General features: G+C 45.8%; 2 protein-coding genes across 7 annotated transcripts in view; both read right to left on the minus strand.

The window, feature by feature from the left end:
* Positions 1-21,605, minus strand: part of LOC143149532 (uncharacterized) — a 122,607-nt gene that overhangs the window by 36,694 nt on the left and 64,308 nt on the right. The window lies entirely within an intron of this gene.
* On the minus strand, positions 1,175-10,374 carry LOC143149534 (uncharacterized). The gene has a single exon (XM_076317000.1). The coding sequence runs from the start codon at positions 10,306-10,308 to the stop codon at positions 9,499-9,501; it is 810 nt and encodes a 269-aa protein (XP_076173115.1). The 5' UTR covers positions 10,309-10,374; the 3' UTR covers positions 1,175-9,498.

A 21,605-nucleotide genomic window follows, 5' to 3' on the forward strand; every position in this document is an offset into this window, starting at 1 on the left:
CTCTAAGTTGGACCACACTTGGCTAACGGTGCAACGAGTTATTTCGCGAGTGAGAAACTTTTAAATCGAGACGATTTTTTACTTCTCAAGCTTCTTAGATTCGTAAAGGTCTACGACACTGTAGCAATAATTTTTGTTGGTTTAAGTTTCTAGTTCGCGACGATTGGAGTACATTTACAGGTAAGCGAATCGACGAGTAAGAACGTTACATCGCGGTTATGTTTAGAGATAACTTTTTTTTTCCTCGTGTTTAAGTAGTTTTTTTCTTTTTTTGTTTCTTTGTTTTATTATCGACGATCAAAGCGAAACGTTTACGTTTGTGTCATTCCGGCTAGAACGCGTTGCGTTAATTTCGCACCGTTTTTCGATCGTTGGGAAAACTTTCGCGGATGTACCACGGAAAACTTAACGCGAGAACAACGACCGTAACTTTCGATCGTGGTACACGCGATCGAATTGTAAAAGTTCCGAGCCGGCTGAGACGTCAACGACACAGCGAATATTTAATAAACCGTTACCAAACCGCGCATAAAACTCCAAGAAGGGGGAAACCTTCGCGAAAGTTTGACAAGCTCGTTACAAGTTGGGGAATTTTAAAATCGCTGCACAACTACCCGAGCGACTCGCGTACGAATACAGAACACCGAATTTCTCGCGGGAATAAGCGATTCGATTTCCGTTTCTTTCGCGACAAATTAATTTCTCGCGAAATGACGATCGTGAGAAATTACACCGAAAGTCGATGGTCAAAAATTGGAAGAAAAAAAAAAGAGAGAGAAAGAGAAAAAGAATTCGTCGAGCTCACCGTATCGGTCGGTTGGAAGTTCAAAGTCGTCCGGGAACTCGCTGACCGCCCCAATAGACAGAAAGAGAGAGAAAGAGAGTGTGTGTGTGTGTGTGTAAGAGAAAGTGTTACTACGGAACATCGAAACACTCCGTTACATAATACGGTAATCACGTAGATGGAAACGAAGGATAGGTGGTTGGCTTGGAAGTGCTGCTTTGTCGGGTGAAGAATGTCCTTACCTCCTCAGAAAGCTAGAATATTGGGGCACCACATTTAATAATGCTTCGCTCACCACGAAGGCCGCCCAACTCCGCCTCCCTCATTTCCAATCGTTCTCACCTTCAACCCTTTCGCTACGTAATTGCTGGAAAAGATTTATCGGTTACAAACATTTCGTTGAGAAACTTGGATAAAGGTCTGGTTCCCCGAACTAGGAGACCGTGTCAGCCTGCGACTATAGTCAACGTTCGTTCCTGAGCGAGCACCCCAAGAATGTTAGTCGATCGTCGCACCGAAAGGGTTAAACTGGCCTTTGTGTATTCTTCTACCCGAGAGAAAAAAAAAGAAAAAAAAAAAGAAAACAAAGAAGAAAAAACATTTGAAAACGCGCTCGAACAATGTTATTACCGCACACACCGTGATTACTACTCGTTGCTTTCAATTCTTCCACGTTCGACCCATAGAAGGAGGAAGCCTTCATTTACCACGGGACGAACGTGATCGGCTTTCGTCGTTCGCTGATTTATTTCACCGTTAATTCCGCTCACGTACGAAATTTATTCCGTACCGTCGTTAAGAGCAACGTTATTAACGACCGTGGCGCGTTTCATCGAACGATCGTTGCATCACGGCCGTAGAAAAGGAATTGGACGAGAGTTCAGCGGAGTTGGGGACTGCCATCCATTGCTGTCTTATCGCTAACTTAGCTCTAGCTTAACTGCTAATGTACCCTTATGTCTAGACGAATATCGAAGGGTGTCGTTCGGTTTATCCGTTAACTTTATCGGTGTTTACTCGCCGGTTGTTTTTATGCTCTAATCGATTCGAAGGCGCGCGATCGTTCCGTTCGCGCGTCGACCGATTCGAATTTTCGTTCCACGTTTCGAGACGAAGATCCGTCTGAGAATTGGAGTAAACTGTAAAAGAAAAAAAAAAGAAAGCAAAGAAGCTTTGGGGTAGCCCCGCAGGGAAATTTGGTATAAAAATCAACCCGACAGTCGACGCGTTAACGGGGGACCTCGTTGCACTTAAAACGCCAATCTAAATTTCTCCACTGAAAAACGGTCTCCTTGGATTTCACGGAAACGTTCTTGGATGGTATGGCCGCTCGAGGTCACCGTGGGGTCATCCCCCACCGTACCGCCACGCATCTCGCGCGGATCTGCGAATGAACGCTCTCCGTCTCGCGAGGAGAGGGGGAAGATGCGGCGTGAAAGTACGTAGCGCGAGACGATCGTCGGTACGGTGATGGTGGGGGGAGTGGCCTTGAGCGGCCAATTCAATTTTCTCCGACCCGAACCGCTCCGATCATTAAACAACGTTACGGATCCCGTTCAGGAAACGCTCGAATTCCAAATTTCGAGATTAGAAATTACTCTCTCCGCGAGTAAAATATAGAAATCGAATTCTTCGTTATTTCTTCGAGATATTTTATCAATTATATTTCTCATAAAATATATTTCTTCGATCAAGGTTACGAATGAATACGGAAACAGAGACAGCTGTAAACTGTAAATTCGCGATTCTACCGTGAAATTTACAAACGTTTGTCGAAAAGCTAGGGACAAAACGAGAACGCCGTTTAAACCGAACGACCCTTCGTTTCGTCGCTCGACAGCTGGCCAGCTACGAGCCTCGCGCTGAGGACGATGGTGATCCCGAGAGTGTGTTCGTTTTACCTTATCGATAATCGATCAACGAGAGACGACAGACAGCTAGATGATGAGTGGTATGCGCCGAGTGTAACGAAACGTATTGGTGTTCATCTGCGTTTGCATGCGGCATGCACAAGTACAGGACGACTCGCATGCGCTTACTAAGATCTCGGTAATTTGTTAACGCCGGCGATGAGTCGTGAATGTGGGTGTGTGAAAACGCCTCGAACGGACGGACGACCGGTTTTCTTTTTTTTTTTTATCACGGCGTGCTAAGCGCGGTCAGACACGAACAAACACGAACAAACGCGACGAACGAACGTCGTTACCGGCGCTTCACAACTTCTCTACGATCGAAACTACCACCGAGCTCCAACGGTCGTGGTCGACCAATGGCGGATGTGGTTTTCGAATAACGCGCGAAGCGGACAATCGCTGGACCAGTTTATCCAGCTGTTTCCGGGCCCTCCGTCGGGATTCCTTGTTATCGTCGAAAATTTACAACGAGTTTCGAGCTTCGTCCTTCGATGATGGATATCGCGAGCATCTCGCGAGGAATGGTACCCAAACGCGCTCGTTGCATGGATTTTTGCGCGTTAATGGTAGTCGAAATACCGGAACAAATTTCACGCAAGATTTTTGAACGGTTAACAGTTCGGTGGATACTCAAGGTGAAAGTTTCACGATCAAAGTGACAAACGAGCTTCCAAAGGAGTATCCTCATCCGGCGATGTTTAATTTTTTCTTTTTTTTTCTATCGTGTACACTCGACGATCTTCGGTGAAACTTTTCAAAGCACAAATTGCATTCGAAAGAGATCGCTCTCGCTGTAGGCTGCGTACAAAAGATCACAGAAGCTTGCAAAGTGTAGACAATTTTTTTGTTCGAGAGATCTATATTTACGAGAGTGTCTCGTTTTCTTTCCAGTGGTGAGATACGCGTAATGGAAAGAAAAATTCAACCTTGTCCAAACGGTTAGGACACGTTTACGAAACTGTTAACCGTTCGGGAGAAAATCGTGTTGGTTTCGATCACCGTCACGGTGCAAAACCCCGTGAAAAGAACGGTTATCGCTTGGTTATCGATTGCGTTCCTCCACCGTGGAAAATGTAAATTTAATTTCAGCTTTCCTCGTCCGGTACTACGGTTTCTACGTTCTAACGTATTTGTACTCGCGCTAATTGCACAGTCGAGAATTTATTGACTTCGATCGAGCGTTCTCCGATTGTTAAAGCGTGTAGAAAATTATACATCTGTTATTTAATTCTACGTGTACACGAATACGATAATGTACAGACAGTCACGTTTATCGCGTTAGTTTCGGCGGGACGATATCAAGGAAACCCGGTCGAGCATCGAGTTCCTAGATGATATCTAATAACAATCGCTAGTCTCGATTAAGTAGACGATAACCGAGAAAACGATATCTCTTCTTGCTCGTTGGCTACAGGTACGAACGTGAATCCTCGATGGTGTCGCGCGACACGGTCGCGTTAACTCTTCCTCGAGCGAACACGAGATCTCGGACGACTCGATGTGAACAATCTCGTAAAGCTTCGCGAAACGAAACTTCGATTCACCCGCGAGCGATCCGTGAACCAAGAGCATTTGTCTGTTCTCGGTTTCCAGAAGCCACGCGCGTTTCAATCTTCTCGTTTCGAGTCCAAGACGACTCAACGACACACCCGAGTGTCGCTCGTCCGAGTTAACGCGAACGTACGAGCGATTCCGATTGGATCGACACGTTCGTACGAACGAGGCCTCGAATCGGTGCTAACAAGTGAGAAACAATCGTCTAACTGGCCCTACTCTCTGAGTAGCATGCATCATGCCTGGAACGATAAATTGTTGCATTCGAACTCTACGCGACGAGAGAATGGCTTGCTACGCGACGATGATTGAAGAGACGTGGAACGATACTCGACTCTTTCGCGACGAGACGAGTAACCCACGATGACGCAGTCGGCTAACTTCGAGGTAAGATGAGTCTTGCGAATGAAATGATGGCGAATTGTCAATACGAATCCAGGATTACTACGAGCGAAACCTCGAGGATTCGGATGAAACGACTCGGTGGAGAAAATGGGGGATGAGCGTGAGACGACGATTCTAGGTGCTAGGTGGGTAAGTAGTAGCGGCTAGAGTCTAATGGATCGATGGAACGTGTGAACAGGTCCGTTGCGGGAGACTCGGAGTGCCAACCGATCCTTTTCGTGGTCCGTGAACTCGGTGATTGTGATTTCGTTACGCGTGTTCGGTGGTTGTAGATCGATTCACGAAAATCGAATCGAAACGGACCGTTGATGACCAGGAACGGACGGATCGTTGCCAAATCTAACGCGGGACTATCGACGATCAAGGAGTGTAGGAAGAACGTGGTGTGGATCAATGATGTTCGGATCGATGGTACCAATGGTCGTTGTGTTCGAACGGTATCTGCGATCCTCGGTGGTTATGGGGTGCAACGACTCTGAGACAGGTGAATCGATTAGTTGTATCGTGTGGGATATGATTGCGTGAGAAAAGCATGGTCGATGGGGCGAATATCGTTCATGGCAACGATGGAGGAGAAGACGACGCACGGACGTTGGTCAAAGTAATCGTTGAATGACACATGAACACGTGTGAACGAGAACGATGGTGGTGGTAAACGTTTAAACACGTGCGTGAATCTTTGTTGCGGGAGGCACGGAACGTAAATGAGAACACTTGGATGGATGGAACGAGGGAACTGCGAACGGGATGGTTCGAGTCGAAGGGTCACGATTCGACACAATCGTTCTTTCTTTCTCTCCGTTCTTGTTGTTGTTCATGGTTATTATTATTATTATTATTATTTCTTTTTAATCGACGTTATCCTCGTTAGCTCGACTCTAGTGCGACGAGTCGTTTCGTTCGTTGCCACTGATGCACCCTTGACCTGAACTCTACGTCGAGGAGATCGGAGAGACACACAGGTGTGGTACGAACAGAGACAGGGGGACAGAAATTGGTTTTTATTTCGGGACACAGGGGATGATCGTAACAGGGGGAACGAAACTAAGGGGAGGATCCAGGTTACGCCGAAACGAGATCCATGATCCCATGGGGTTCACCGAACAACGTACAGGAGGATTCCTTTGGTTTTCGCTTCGATAGATCTGCGATTTTTTTTTCTCTCTTTTCTATTTTTCTTTTTTTTTTTTTGGTTTTCTTCGATTCCTTTTTAATCGTCCTTGTAGCACAGGTGTGGGCCTCGAGGCTGTCAAGGTTTCAAGGAGAATCGTTTCGCAACAGGCACGGGTACACACAGAGTGAGCGAGAGGGTGGCGTTACAGAAGCTGAGAACGGAATCGGTTTCGTTCCGTTCGCTCTCATCGTTGCACGTCCGTATCGTTGCACGTGAGGTTCTGTTATCGTGGTTCGATTATCACGAATCCACAGGCTCGCGTCGTGCCTTATACTTGTCCCGTTCTTGCGTCAACTGTCCGAAGAGGATCGGTGGAAACGTGAACGCGGTTTTTTTTTTCTCGTTTAGGCTCAGTGTGGACCTTGCGAACGTAGAGTCGTCCCCAAGATGGCTGACGCGTAGGATTCGCGTGAAACGCGTGTCGTCGAGGTGGAAGGACGTCCGGAGATCGGGGATGATCCTGGCGAGCGATCAACGCACTTCGAGTCCCGGTTGCCACGGTTCCATCCTCGGTTGGGAACACCGGGGGCGGGAGAATATGAGAGGATCGTGAACTTGAACGAGTTCACGATTAGGGTATACCCAGCTCGACCACCGCGACTCGCACAATGGACACCGAAATGTTTCGTTCGGGTTGCCCCGATTGCACACGAAAACGAGCACAGTTTACGAGACGCTCGAAAAATTTGGACGAACGCGTCCAAGGGACTGAACACGTGCACCTGGACACGTTCGTGACCAGTGTTACGTTTATTAGTTAACGTAGAATTGTTATGCTAAACCCGCGACAAGGATGCTCGGTCCTAGGTTCGAGTAGAAAAATAAAGATCGTCGCTACCCCTGAACGCGGTAAGTCGTTCGTTCTCTTCTATTCGGCAGGGGTGTCTACGTGAGCGATCTAGAAAGAGAAGACACGTTTGAACGAGACCAGGTCGGAGTATCTTCGAAAAGCTTTTCAATTAGCGACCGTGCGGCAGTTCGCAGCCGACACGTCCCCTCCCCTCTTCAATATCGTTAGGTTAAGCCAGGTATAACGCCTAAACTGGGCACGACGACAGTTCGGGGATGATGGTGGACATCGAGGCGGGTTAAAACGCTCTGAGCTACGAAAATATACCGTTGGAAGCTTCTTTTAATTCTCCACCTCGTCTACCACGCCTCCGTACACGCACGCTTTCCTCTTCCGCTCGCACGTTCGTGTATCGTCGTTCCGTACACGCTGCTGGGACACGCGAGTTCTACGTGTACATACTCGGTGTCCCGGATGCGAAACGTCCGTGACGAGACCACTGGCGTCCACGGGGATTACTTCGGGGACCGAGATTACCGACGAACGTTCATCGGTTGGACGAACAACGATATCTTAAATTTTAGTTAAGGTTAGAATTTACCATTATAAATAATCCTCTCCGTACACCGCGCCGAAGACGCATCCGATTACCTCGGATGCCGAATCAATTCCTATACGTCTACTTTATGTATACATATTACAAAAATAATGAAATTTCAACCTTGGAGGCCGATTCGACGATATCTCAAATGTATACTCAAGTATTTTCGTTAACTTCGCTACGTCGAGTCTTGCAAGTAACATTTTTTTCCATTGCGAGGGAATCAACGTTTCGTTCGGATCAGAGACGAAGGCAGTGACGTGTACGGATGTACACCGTCGGTAATACAGAATCACTCCGTCGGACAGAAACGTTCTGTTTCATCGACGAGGTCCGTCCACGCGCTCACCGACAAAGGATTCTGTTTTACCGATCGACCGTCGCGCGTATCCGCGAAAACAAGGTTCACTGTTTTACCGACGAAGCGTCTCTCCCTCGTCGATAATCCAGAACCGTACGTGCCCCCTCTGCTACTACTTACCGCGAAACAAAGGCGAGCGGACGACCGTGCACCATCGTAGCGGTGCGTTTCAACGAAGAATTGAAGTACAGTTCGCTTCGCGATACTGAATTCGAATCACTCGATATCACAGAAACCGTACACCCGGACAGTTCGTCGGAACCTTCGTCCCGGAACAAGCGTAAGACGCATTGGCCACGGTTCCACGGACGTTTCGCGAAACAGTTACCCGCGTACATGTACTCGCGGACACTAACATTAATCGAAATAACTTTTTTTATTATCTCCTACGAAGACGCTCTTCTAATCAGGTTGGGGGGGTGTAAGGGTAGGAGGTGGGTCGTACAACGTCAACATCTATAGACATCCCAGAATTCAACAACATATATCATCTTCTAAGGCCTACAGATTAGGTACGCACGGTTGCTCTCGGGCTCTACACGTAGAAGCTACCGAATTGTGACTTTCTCATTGACTTTCTCTCGGAACTACCCGATTCCGTGTTTCCCCTTGTCGCGCGCGATCGAACGCGATTTGTCCTGGATGAAGGTCGTGGGAGAGGTCTAGGATCGATCACCCCCGAAGAAACCGCCAGGGGACCAACCACAGGGGAGGAGAGACCTAGCGAGGATCGTTTCGTAGGATCGAGATCGATCGCGCGGATGCGGGGAATGAACGTCGGGTTTCCCGTCGGTTCTTCTCGTACACCTACGACATCTTAAACAGGTACAATCGAGTCAAAAAATAGAAACTCTGCTGTTCGATAAGAAAGGGATGTCAAGGAGGTAAAGAAAACAGGTACACGCTAATGTGCCACGAGCCCCGTGTACCAGTCCGCGGGAAGCGAAACCGTTTTAACGGTGCGCGGTATGCTCGGTTCGAAGTGTCGTTCGATGATCGCTGTGCATCGTCGCGAAACGAAGAAAAAAAAAAGAAAAAAAAAGAAAATGGAGGCCGGTTCGAGAGCCGTTCGAACGACGCGGTGAAAGTAGAAAAAGTAAGCGTATCGTGCGCGAACCGATCGCGAATGGTGCACGCTCGAGTCTTCGAGCGAGGGTCGGTGTACGTTTCGGTTAGCTGTTCGCGAAAGAAAGATAACGGTTCCTCGTTGGACTCGTATACGGGGCGTCGCGTCGACGCGACGTTCAGAATAGAAGACGAAAGCCATCGAAAGATCCACGGGACGTTTCGACCTGAACGATTGACGACGACCACAAGCGTCGCGCAGCTTCCTGGCGATACGAGCTAGGCGCGCTTGTTCGGCTTCGTTACCTCTCTACGTAGACTAGACAAGAGACAAGTACCACGGCTACATGCGCCTCGACATCCATTTGTTCGCACACACGTTCTATGGCTCTCATCGCGCGCATTCTCTCTTCCTCTCTCATCAAGCGATCGAAGAATTTCGAGGTCCGTGTCCCGGGGCAAGGTAGGGGTTGGGGTGGTGGTGGTTGGTGGTGATGGTGGGGGGCAAGGGGAACCCCCGGATCTCCAGATCGGTCTGCTTCTTCGCGATCGTCGCGCACCTCGTCCGTTGGCTCGAGGAAATCGGCGATGAAAACGGACGCGGCGCTCGGCCGTTGTTTTTTTATTTTTTATATTTTTCTCTCTCGGCGAGAGCTTACCGGGGATTCATCTCTCGAGGAATCGAGAAGCAATTGCGTTACTCGTGATCCGTTGATCTCTCTTTAGCGGGTACCTGCGAGAGATCGGGTGTATCGTGTACTCACGCGGAGGAACCAGCCGGCGCGCAAGCGAGAGGTTGGCCGGCGTGACGCATCGATCGGAGTATAGATATGTTATCCGTTCGGGTGTCCCTAGACGGCGTCGTTCTTTTTGATGCGCACGTTGTTGATGAAGAAACTTACTTGCCGTTTGAAGTTCATGTCGTGCTTGTTGAAGGTGTGCGCGTGCAGCGCCAGCGCGCCCTGCGCAGCTGGCTCAATTTGTTTCAAGTGTTGCTGCATTTGCTGCTGATGCTGCAACTGCAGCTGGTGCTGCTGGTGTTGGTGGTGGTGGTGGTGGTGTTGTTGATGGAGATGAGGCTGATGGTGATAAGGAAGATGATGGTGAAGCTGATGGGCATGATGATCGGCGTAACGATCGGTATAGGGATTGACCACGCCGGTGGTAGCGCCCGACGAGATGCCGGCTAGGCACGAGGAACCGCCCCCACCTCCTCCGCCGCTCATGGTCCCACCTGTCGAACCGGCAAGCAATGAACTGGTTAATGCCGTGGACGACGTGTGACCATACGGTACCAGCGAGGTCATCACGGACGGTCCCCTGGCCAAAGCCAACGTGCCGGGCTGCTGCGAACCACCCATGGCCGTCACCAATCCCTGTCGCACTTGCGACTCAATACCTCCCGTAGCTAGCAAACTTTGCTGCTGCTGTTGCTGTTGTTGTTGTTGCTGCTGCTGCTGCAGTTGCGTTTGCTGTAACGTCGATTGTTGAGACTGTTGTTGTTGCTGCTGCTGTATACCACCGCCGCCGCTAGGAACGGCGGTGGCTTTCAGCAGCTGCTCCCTCAGTCTACCTCCGCACTCCTTAATACGCTGTAACTCGGTCTCGAGCAACGACACTTCCTTCTCCAGGGTCTCTATACGCGCGTCTTTCGTCTCCATGATGGCCGTCAGGGTGGTGCTACCGGGCACGCCGCCTGGAACCGCCACGCTACCTCCAAGGACGGTACCGCCTGCACCTGATACGCTACCTAGCCCGAGACCAGCAACTCCCCCCGCCACGGCTGCTCCAGAGGACGCGGTCGAAGCGTACGCCAGCTCCAGCTGCGTCTGGAGGCTCTTCAGGCTCTCGTTCGTGGCTTTGAGCTCCTTTACAACACAAGCAATAGGGGCAACGGTTACACTCGTCGACGTTCCGCCCGTCTCGTGTCTCTCTAGCGAGCGTGCGAGGGGTTTTTTTTTTTTGGATTCTTTTTTTTTTTTATTTGTGATTTTGGTTGTTTTTTTTTGGTATTGTTACTGCTACGTTATTTTTTTTTTTTCTTGGTGTGAAGTATGCGGTGGTTCGGTTGAAGGGAGATGTTTACTCTACGGTGGTCTGGTGCGGCTTCGCTAACGCACGAGAACCTGTCCCGTGGATTGTTGTTGCGCTCGAGAACTCGACGGGGGTATTTTCGGTGGTTTGGTTCGTTCACTGCACACATGGTGGTACAATTTTTTTTGTTTTTTTTTTTCCCTTTTTTGCGTTCGTTCTTTCGGCGACTTTATCCTGTTCCCTTTGTCAACGGGTACGAGAAAGGAGCAGCAGTGTTGTTTCTTTTCTCTTAATCGAGACGGATTTTGTAGCATTAGCCGAAGGACCTATAGAAAGTTGTCTACGAAAGGTGGAAAAAGTTCCTCGACGTAGACACGCCTGGCTTAAGATTATCCTCGACGATGTTCGTCGACAGCCTTGACGATCGACGACAGGAGATCTCCACGTTGCTGTTAACTAAAGTTTTTTTGATATGTACATAATCGAAGGAGATTGACACTTTTGGTTAACCAAAGAGTAAATCATTTGTTCGAAGATTTCACAAATTCCAAAATTCTAAAATTCTAACTCTAATTTTAGTCGTAGAATTTCGTAAAAATTAATCGGACATTACAAGTGGGGAACTCGTTTTTATGTCGATCCTCATCTGTTGTTCCAGCCGAGTTGGAAACAACTACTCATTGATTTGTTACTTTTCTAATTTCTGTCGCTGATAAAAGCACGTGTCTTTGTCTTTCTCGCTAGGACGAAAAAATTCGCGCAACATATAGAGTGTTTCAGAAATACGTGTCCATACTTCAGGGAACAAATCAACATCTTAGTTTTCGAGTTATGGACGATCAAAAATAAATGGTCAAAGTGTCTGCCTTGTGACTGGACACAAGCTACTGCACGCCTTAGCATAGAATTCCGTACTCGTTTGAAAATATCAAATGTTCCGCGAACAGTTTCGAATCCATTTTGTATCTTTCCTCACAGGTCGTGTACAATGTCGATTTTCGTTGCACGATAGATTTTAAACGAGCCTGGAAATAAAAATTTGACGAATGACCATGCTGTAGATCCATCTCGTCCTATCCGTCAGTTTGTGAAAGTACCATTTAGTAATATCGGTTTGTTAAGAACACCATTGTGCAGGAACCATCAGTTACGTCTGATATTGAGTGCACAGTTCCTGAAAGTGGTAAACAATCGAGATAACACGCTTTGAACATTTTCCTCGATTGTTCACAACTTGAACCCCAAGGTGTACAGTACATATCGCACATGTATTTTTACAGTGACACAACTGAAAAAACGTGGCAAATAAATTATGAAAACGAAGAGATACGATAAACAAATACTTCTTCATTGATCGCCAACGGTCACTTAACTTGGAAACCAGTCTCTTGCGTAACAAGTTTCAAACAATACAATCTTGTCACATTGTTGCGACACGAACCGATTAACAAACACATCGACATCGATGACATTCGATTGTTCTTCCCGCTAATGTTATTTAACACGTTGAACTCCACGTAGGTTACTGATGACCGGCGATCCAAAGTTACAATTCTCTAAAATGCTTACAAGACTTGTAAACTTTTAAGTAGCATTACTGTCGTTAGTAACACTACAGAATAACAAATATTTTTATAAATTACCGAATATTTCTACTGTTTACGATGCAGTTTGAACAAATATCGTGGACATCCTTAAAAATATGAACATCTACCGGTCAACGTGTTACCGAATAGTTATTCACGAAGCTTGTAATTAAATTCTCGTCTTTCTGTAGAAACTTACTCGAGTCGTGTCGCTTTAAAGATACACGTGCAATATTATATTCGTGCGACATTTTTAACCCGTAGACTCATCTCCTAAAGTATGAAAACACATTTCTAAAAAATTCCTACTCGATTTTCGAACGCAATTCCTTCAGCCAATATAATTGTTAGTTCTAATTAAACAGGGTTCAGAGTTTCTCGAACGCATCGAAAACCATCCCTGTTCACAAATATAAAGATTTATCCTGTAAAGTATGAAAACACTCTGTGTATTTCTACTCGATCTTCGAACACAAATCCTTCAGCCAATGTAATTGTTAGTTCTAATTAAACAGGGTTTAGTGTCTCTCGAACGCATCGAAAACCATCCCTGTAGATTCATCCCCTAAAGTATAAAAACACACTTTCAAAATACCCCGTGTGTATTCTTACTCGATCTTCGAACGCAAATCCTTCAGCCAATTGCTACAATAGTTCCAATTGACCAAGGTTCGATTAAACATTCTAGGTTTCTCGAACGCATTGTAAACCATCCCTGTAGATTCATCCCCTAGAGTATAAAAACACACTTTTAAAACATCCCCGTGTGTATTCCTACTCGATCTTCGAACGCAAATCCTTCAGCCAATTGCTACAATAGTTCCAATTGAACAAGGTTCGATTAAACATCGTGGGTATCTCGAACGCGTCGAGAACCGTACCACCATCGCGTGCAGTGGAGCCGGGGTAAACAAAAGCCAGACCGAGCGTCTTTCCAGTCCGCACGGGACAGTCTCGAGGAAGCGGAAGTGGCACCGGCAGCGTCCCGGTTGACGAAAGAAAAGCGACGTTCCGCCGAGCTTCCTTCCTCCTTCGACACATCCAGCCGATCGAATTCTTTCACGCTCCTCCGAATGACCGCGTGCTGTATCCCGACGGCGTTTTCTCTTTATCGTTTCTCGTCGTACGTGTATCTATCTATATATATTTATAAACAAATATATATACATATAGAAATTTTGTTCGTTTTCAATCTCCGTGTCGTCGACAACTCGACGAACGATTTTTTTCTCTTTAATGCGACTCTGACGCTGCTCTGTATCTAAGGCGGGTACAGGAACACCACCGATCACCGACGACATCCACCATCGTCAAGGACCACAGCGTTTTTTTTTTCTTTTCTATTATTTTTTTTTTTTTCTCTCGACGTCACGAAAGTATAATTTCTCTCGATCCCGCGATCGCAAGGTCACTCTACGAGCGTTTAGGCTCCTCCGTTAGGTGTCTCAATTTCGACCCGAGCCCGATGGCGACAATCCCCCGTTTCACCGTGCCGGTTTCAATCCACGGGGCGGAGAAAATAAGATCCTCTTGCGGACGCCGGGCGCCGCCGCAGTTCTTTCGCCCACCGCGACGTACGGCCGACATCGTTGTCCATATTTCTGCGCGCGGCGTTTCGACGACACTTTATATCTTTTCGTTTATTATTTTATTCTATTCGATTTTTATTTTGCCTCCTTATTATTTTTTTTTTTGTATTTTTTATTTTTTTCCTATCCTCTCTCCTTGTTCACCCATCGTCTCGCGTCCCCGAGTCGTTCGAGTCGCTCGTCAAACGCTACGAGCGAACGAACGAACGATCATACAGCGTCGCCAAGAGGTAATGGTGGGACTGAGACGATGCCGGAATTATATTAGACACGGTCCGTGGAATGGAACCGTCTCGCGTTATCGATACGTATCAACGCCTGTTCGATATTCGCGTTCGAAACGATCTAAACGTGCGCAGAGTTACTTTCATTAATTCTTAGTTGATTTCTTTCCCATCGAGTCATCGCACGCGACGATAAATCGTTAATTGTTCCAACGAATCGTTCGTACAGAACGGTTTCGTTCGAATGGTTATCCGGATAAAGATTTACTCCAAGTTTAATATATATAATAGCGATACACTCGTCTTGTTGAGGTCTCAATGATACTACTACTCCGTGTTCGAGAAATGTCAAGCACATCTTACCGGCAATATCAACCGTTGGTTATTTCGATAACTGTTTGACACCTCAACGCGATCCTCGGGAATTGATACGTATCGGTGTTAACCTATTTGCATCGAGACGCGGAATGTTCCGCGCGTGGCTTCTGAACCGTGTAATCGGGAGTGGAATAATCTCCGGGTGATCGTCTACGATTTGGAAAAGGTGGTATCGTTGGTTAACAATAAACCACTCGGTTGAGTGGGCCCGTCTTGACGGTATCGAAGGCCCCGGGGGTCTCGTTCGTGAGAAGAGAAATGTAAATGGTCGATAAAATCGAACGTGTACAAGGTGTTCGGTGGCACGAGCGACAGTACGGTCGATCTGCGAGAAAACGAATCGAATAACACGGAATAACATGTTTTCGTTCGAGTCGTGGTTTTCGAGAAAAATAACATTCGAGACTCGACCAGGTATAGATCGAGCACTTGTCCAACGTGTCTGTCCATTACTGGTTACTTCCACTGAAGTTACTGACTTATCAGAAACACTAGAATAGAAATTATTCCAAAAACACACTTCACACGATAGAAATTATTATCGACAATGTACAATACTGTTCGTTACAATTGATTCTATCCAATGAAAACAGTACCCAAAATCGAAATTATTCTCGAAAACAAAGTCCTCGTACGAAAGAGATTCCGTATTTTGCATCTATTTTCTCACACAGAGCAACCATATTGTTACTTGCACTACCAGTTACCGGACACCCTGTACTTATCGACACTCTCGATAAATAATGATTCGATCTAAAAAAAAAAAAAGAACTACGTACATCAAAATCAAGACGACGATGGCACAGTTATATTAATATAACTGTCCGAGTTATATTAATCGATCCGTGTGAATCAATTTTGAAAAATGTATTCCGTTGAAAAATTCTTCCACGCTCGATGATACGCGAGGACTCGTTCCGCTTCTGGATGCAAAGGAGGATTGGCGATCGGTCCCATCACCGATCGTTGAGTAACTCGGTACACGTGATCGCGAAACGGCCTCATCGTGGCCGAAACACGGCTCGAAACGCGGCCACGTCGCATGGACAAGATGATTTCGCGAGATCGACACGTGTCCACGACTCGTTCGCGATGATGGCCGATCGTGATTCGCGATCTCTCGCGCGACAGATTCGAGATCACTGCGAAGCTGTGATACGTGCCAGTGTGGTAGTCGTCGACGTAGACGCGTGATCGTGGTGTCTGATGATGAGATCGGTAACGTGATCTTCGACGAAAACGTGACGACGATTCGTGGACACGCATCTCGGACGAGTGTGAGCGGTGTGTGGGTGTACGTGTGTACGATGAGTCCTAAGGGTGATCGCAAACCGACGCCAACCGACATAACGACTCCTCTAAACGTTCTAACTCGTCTTCGGGGACGAGATCACGTAGGATGCGTTCACTTGCAATATCTCAGCGTGGAGAGATTCTTCGTCGCGATTGGGTAACCAGATCCTTTTCAATGACGGTTAGACACTTCGAGTTCGCGATTGCTTTTCGATAATTGAAGATCGAACGGACCTCGAGATCAGTGTCAACGTTTTCTTTTTTTGATTGGAATTATGATTTAGAGAAGCTTCTTGTAGCAGAGAATCGCGATTGCTTTTCGAGAATTGAAGATCGAACGGACCTCGAGATCAGTGTCAACGTTTTTTTTTTTTTTTGAATTGGAATTATGATTTAGAGAAGTTACTCTCCTCTCTAGAAGAAGTCTTCTCGTGTCAGAGAATCAATTTTGGAAGTTGTTGGGCGATGTTCAATGTTCAAGGACACGTCAAAGGACTGGTCACGCGTTTCTCGAGCGAGTGTCGGGGCACGGCGATGTGCTCGCTCTGCGATCACCCGTGCCGGGCAAAACTCAAGAGGTATAAACGGTAGAGGATAAGACAGTAGATTACGCGAGGAGAACGTCGTCGTATTATCGCATGTCGCATCAGGTCGGTGCCAAACAGTCGCAAAGTCCTCCCTTGGGCCTGGGATCGGCTCCCCTTGACGCGACTTGACGACTTTCGGACCGTCCCGCTGCTCGTGCATCGATTACGACGATTGGCCATGATAGTGGTAGTAAGTCGTGATGGGCAAGAACGTGTCTGAGACGTACAAGAACGAGAAGAGAGAGTATATATATAACTGGGCGGTTAAAACATTCAGTGAGTCACAGCGGAGATGACGATACCAAGTCAACAGAAAATTATACAAGATTAATAGAAATGTACAGATCTGAGAGAAAGTTGGTGCACTTCGTGTATACGGGGTGGCCCGTTTATCGAGGCTGAGTGTGTCCGTTGTTACGAGTTTTTAAGGGGTACTCGTCGAAGGAGGGAGAACCCTCGAGGTTACTTTTAAGGTCGTTTCAAGGGCAGTGATATTTTCTCCAAGAGGTACCATCGCCGGTTTCAAGGTGACGAAGTTACAGTCGGGACCGGGACGAGTTCAATTGCATCGAGATCTTGAAACGATTCTCGATCGATTAATGGTGCAACAAGAAGGAATCGTAAATAAATATCGTGTTTATTTTCTTTTTTTCAGGGTTGTTAAAATTCTAATAGTTTGGACTTGATTCAATTCGAAGTTAATTTTATGTAGATAGTTGATCTTAGTTAATTAAATAAGAAGTTTGAATCATTGATCGACGATGTGTTGACAAATGGTCAATGAATATTGTGTCTTCTTCGGTCGATTGGGAAACTATTCGATGTTGAGTTTTCGCTTTCAAGGTTACGTTAAGGACTCGATGTCTTAGATTATTGAACTCGTCGATGATGATAGTGTTACGTGAAGAAACATCGATGATCTTCAAACGATATTGAAAGTGACCTCGAAGAAATCGAGCAAGTTACCCTTAGTCGTTTTTCGTATCCTCAATGTCAGCAGAGATAGCTCAGGAGCTTGCAATAAATGGGCCACCTTGTATAATCAAATATAGTTAGTACGTATGTACGTGTGACGTAAAGAGGACAAACACATTCCGTATTGTGAAAAAATATACATATTTAAGAGTAACCATTCATTCGTGTATGCGTGCGTACACAAGCCGAGACACACAAGAACACAAAATGTCGTGCAAACTGTTCGTCTTAGAGGAAAAATGGCGTTGAGACAGGATCTTTGACACAGTTTGTACAAATGCTACGAATCTTTCGTCGTTTTGAAACAATTAACTTCGTTCTGTATTTTTTTTCTACAATAATTATTTTTGCGCAAGATAGTCCCGGAGGTTCGACAAAATTTAACAACTTTTACAGACGATACAAAACATTGAATCACACTCGATAAACACACGATTGAACAACGATTTTCCAAAGAGTATCCAATCGACAAACGTCATCGAACTTCTCTCGACAAACAACAACAAACTTCGTCCAACTACCGTTTCACTTCGGTTTCTTCTTTAAATCGTGTCCACGACGCGGACTTTTAACTTCGAACAGTGTCAAACGTAAGTTCAAACGGAATCTCACGAGTTCAAACAGTATCAAACGAATTACGCTCAGCGCCGCTGTCGCCCACGAAGTTAACAGTTCGCGAAACATTTCAGGTTCCGTTATCGATCCACCCGTGTACGCGTAACGTGAAGAATGAACTTGCACATCAAAGAAAATGATCGTATGAAAATGTATCTCTTACGGAACGAATCAAAAGTCTCGCACGGCTCAACGCTGCACCCTGTTCTTCGGTTTTCGAACCCGACTTCCGTTCGCGTCTCTCTCGTTACGATCCTTTCGATCGTGTTACTCTCAGATTTTAACAGTAAGTCGACAAAGACACCGCAAGAGTACCTGGATCACTCGTACCTCGTTCTCTTTCATTTTTCTTTTCTAAAAAAAAGTCCGAACACAGTCGTTTGAAATTTACATTATTGTCTTTGGAACTAGGTCGAACGCAATTTAATTTAACGCAGATTTTCATGCGTGTATTGTTGCAAAAATGATCCTTTCGTCTAGCTTTAACAATTTACATACTCGAACCGTGTTATCTTCGTTCGAATAAATAATATCATTCGTATGTTTAAATAGAATATCCGTCGAAGAATCGAAGGTATCAAGAATACATTCCCAGAGAAATGGTTCGATACGAAACAATTGCGATGTAAAATAATTTTTCATCGTTGTTCCACACCGAACAATTTATTCGTGAGAACACTCTTTGGTATCGTCGATCGTTCGTGATATATTTCACCGTGTAGAGATCAAACAGTGTCGATCATCGTCACTTATTTCCACGTCAGAGACCTCGAGATCCGACTTCACTGTTTCCGCGAACTTCTCGATAACCTTATCGTCGTTCGAAGCGCGATCGTCGTATTTTACAATAAATCCAGGTACTCTGATCCAGGAACCGTGTCATCCAGCCGATGGCTTACGCGATCCTGTCGGTAGCGGTGCCTATCGACGATCTATCTTCATCGTGGCTGAACGATCCAGCCATCGATGCGAAGTCTCGTCTCGTTGTGCACGTTGAAAGCGGTGAACGTGCATTAATTTCGCGGCGCTTCCCGGCTAATCAATTCGGTCTCAATACGAGCCGCTCTAACCGCGACTATAGGCAATAACACGAATGCCTGGAGTGCGTGGCTACATTTTACAGAAAATCTCGTTTCAGTCTCGACACAGGTGCACGGTCTCTGCGTCGATTCTCCGAGCGTAACGTTAATTTTCAATTAAAAGCGATCTTCTAATTTCGAGGCTCGAACGCGAGTTTAAATTTAAATTTTGGCGGGAACTTTTATCTGGAGAAAAATTTCCTACGCGAATTTAAATTTTGGCGGGAACTTTTATCTAGAGAAAAATGTCCTACGCGAATTTAAATTTTGGCGGGAACTTTCGACGGGAGAAAAATTCCCTATGCGAATTTAAATTTCGGCGGGAACTTTCGACGAGAGAAAAATTCCCTACCCGAATTTAAATTTTGGTGGGAACTTTCCACAAGAGAAAAATTCCCTACGCGAATTTAAATTTTGGCAGAAGCTCTCGTTGAGAAAAAAATTTACTACGCAAATTTAAATTTTGGCAGGAACTTTCGTCGCGAGAAAAATTCCCTACGTGAATTTAAATTTTGGCGGGAACTTTCAACGAGAGAAAAATTCCCTACGCAAATTTAAATGTTGGCGGGAACTTTCGACGAGAGAAAAATTCCCTACGCGGATTTAAATTTTAGCGGGAACTTTCGTCGAGAGAAAAATTCACTAGACGAATTTACCAAAAGGATTACCATCGATGGAAAGAATACTCGATCGAGGGTGGCTGTGAGCAAAACGTGACTTTTGACTCGAGTTCCGCGATTGTGTTGCATACATACCGTTGCATTCCCGAAGGCACGATCTCCAGCAGTGTACACGCGTCACGTATACACGCGCATGTAATATGTACGTATACGCGTTGTTTTCTAGCGGAGAGTGCGACATAGTATTCGACGAAGACTATAGATTTCGCGCAAAGGGACTCGTCGAGACGATTTATCGATCGAGGTGCTCGGTGCTAGGGGGAGTACACTATTTACTTTCTCGAAGGGTCTATTCGACGAAAGAACATTCTACAGTTTGTAATTTAGTTCATCTTTTTTCCTAGACGGTCTCGACGGAGTACGTATAATCTTCGATAAGAGGAGAATTGTACAGAATGAATTATTATACATTTGTTTCTGGACCCCTTTGGAACAGACGATTAAAAATATAAGTGCAATACTTTTGCTCGTACATTCTAAAGAGTGATCAGCAGCAAATGCAAAGAAAGAAATATATAATAAATCTTCACAGTTCTACCAACAAAGATCGCATACACTTTGTCCAGTATAACGGTAGTGTGTATTCTCAGGTAATAGAAGATCGTTGTCTATCAATTTTTTTTTATCCACACTTTAACCAAACGTAGATAAAAAAAGAAATGTACAGTAATAACATAAAGTACTTCCACCAGAGAGGAATACTAGCCCCGAAACTAGGTACACCAATAATACCAACTCCGTACGTCTTCTCATCTAGATACAATGCACATTCTATTTCAACGTGCCTCGATACAACGGACTATTTCGAACTTTGAATACAGATATGTATTGTTCAACTTCGCTCCGTACGTACACCTCTGGAACGGTGCATTTGTAAATTATTCAACCGACCGCTTCTACATATATACAAATAAAAAACGAAACTCGAATATCACCGAACCGCGAAAGCAGCTACTCGGTAGAATATTGTTCGTCGATCGAGTTGTTTCACTTCTGGTAATTATTTTCGATTTTCGGTACCTAGCACCGAACCGTATATATCTCGTCTCGTCCTCGAGTACGGTCCGATTGCGCGAAATTCCTTCAGTGGCTGACGCAAAGAAACGTAGGAGACAATTAATTAGAGAAACATCGACGGTCACTTCATCCAAAAAAATAAAAAAAGAAAAATAAGAAAAAAATAAAAAAGAAACGAGTCAGCTTACGCGGTGTTCAATATGGGAAACATTTGGGCGTGGGAGAGCTCGAAGAGAGGGGAGTCGGACGAGTGTGGGTATAAATGTTTCCTTTTGGCGATCGATCGATGGAATCGAGATTAACGTGTGATCAGTGTACCTGTTGGTTCCTCCGTGGCGGGGCCTGGATCTGGGGGAAGAGGTCACGTGCATGTCTTCGGCCATTTAATTGGCGGAGTATGTCGGTGGAACCCGAGGAGCATTATACCGTGGTGGTTGGTGATGGTGGTGTTCGGATGTTGTTGATGATGATGAACGGTTTTCATGGTCGGTGGTCGTGACGATCGCGATGATGAGCTGATCATGTGCGTGGTGGTTGTAGTAGTTGTTGTTGTTAGAACTGAGGTGAGTGACGAAGGGGGCGGATGCGGGCGTGATATATATATTTCCCCCCGTTACGGGGTTTGCTAAAACGTCTTATCACCTACACATCCAAAGCAGCTCATTCCACGCATTCCAATCGCAGCACTTTCTGTTCTTTTTTTTTTTTTGTATTTAGTTTTTTTTTCTGTTGTCCCTTATTTTTTACCACCGTATCGATCGTACGATTGTCCTTTAACTGATTCGTTATAATTCTGTATGTTTTTTTTTTTGTTCTATTCCGGTGTTGTGTATACATATACATATATATTCACTGTACTCGCCCCGATCGGCCGATTTTCCGGAAGTCCTCGTCGACGTCT

Source organism: Ptiloglossa arizonensis, chromosome 7 (genome assembly GCF_051014685.1).
Source record: "Ptiloglossa arizonensis isolate GNS036 chromosome 7, iyPtiAriz1_principal, whole genome shotgun sequence".
Lineage (NCBI taxonomy): Eukaryota > Metazoa > Arthropoda > Insecta > Hymenoptera > Colletidae > Ptiloglossa > Ptiloglossa arizonensis.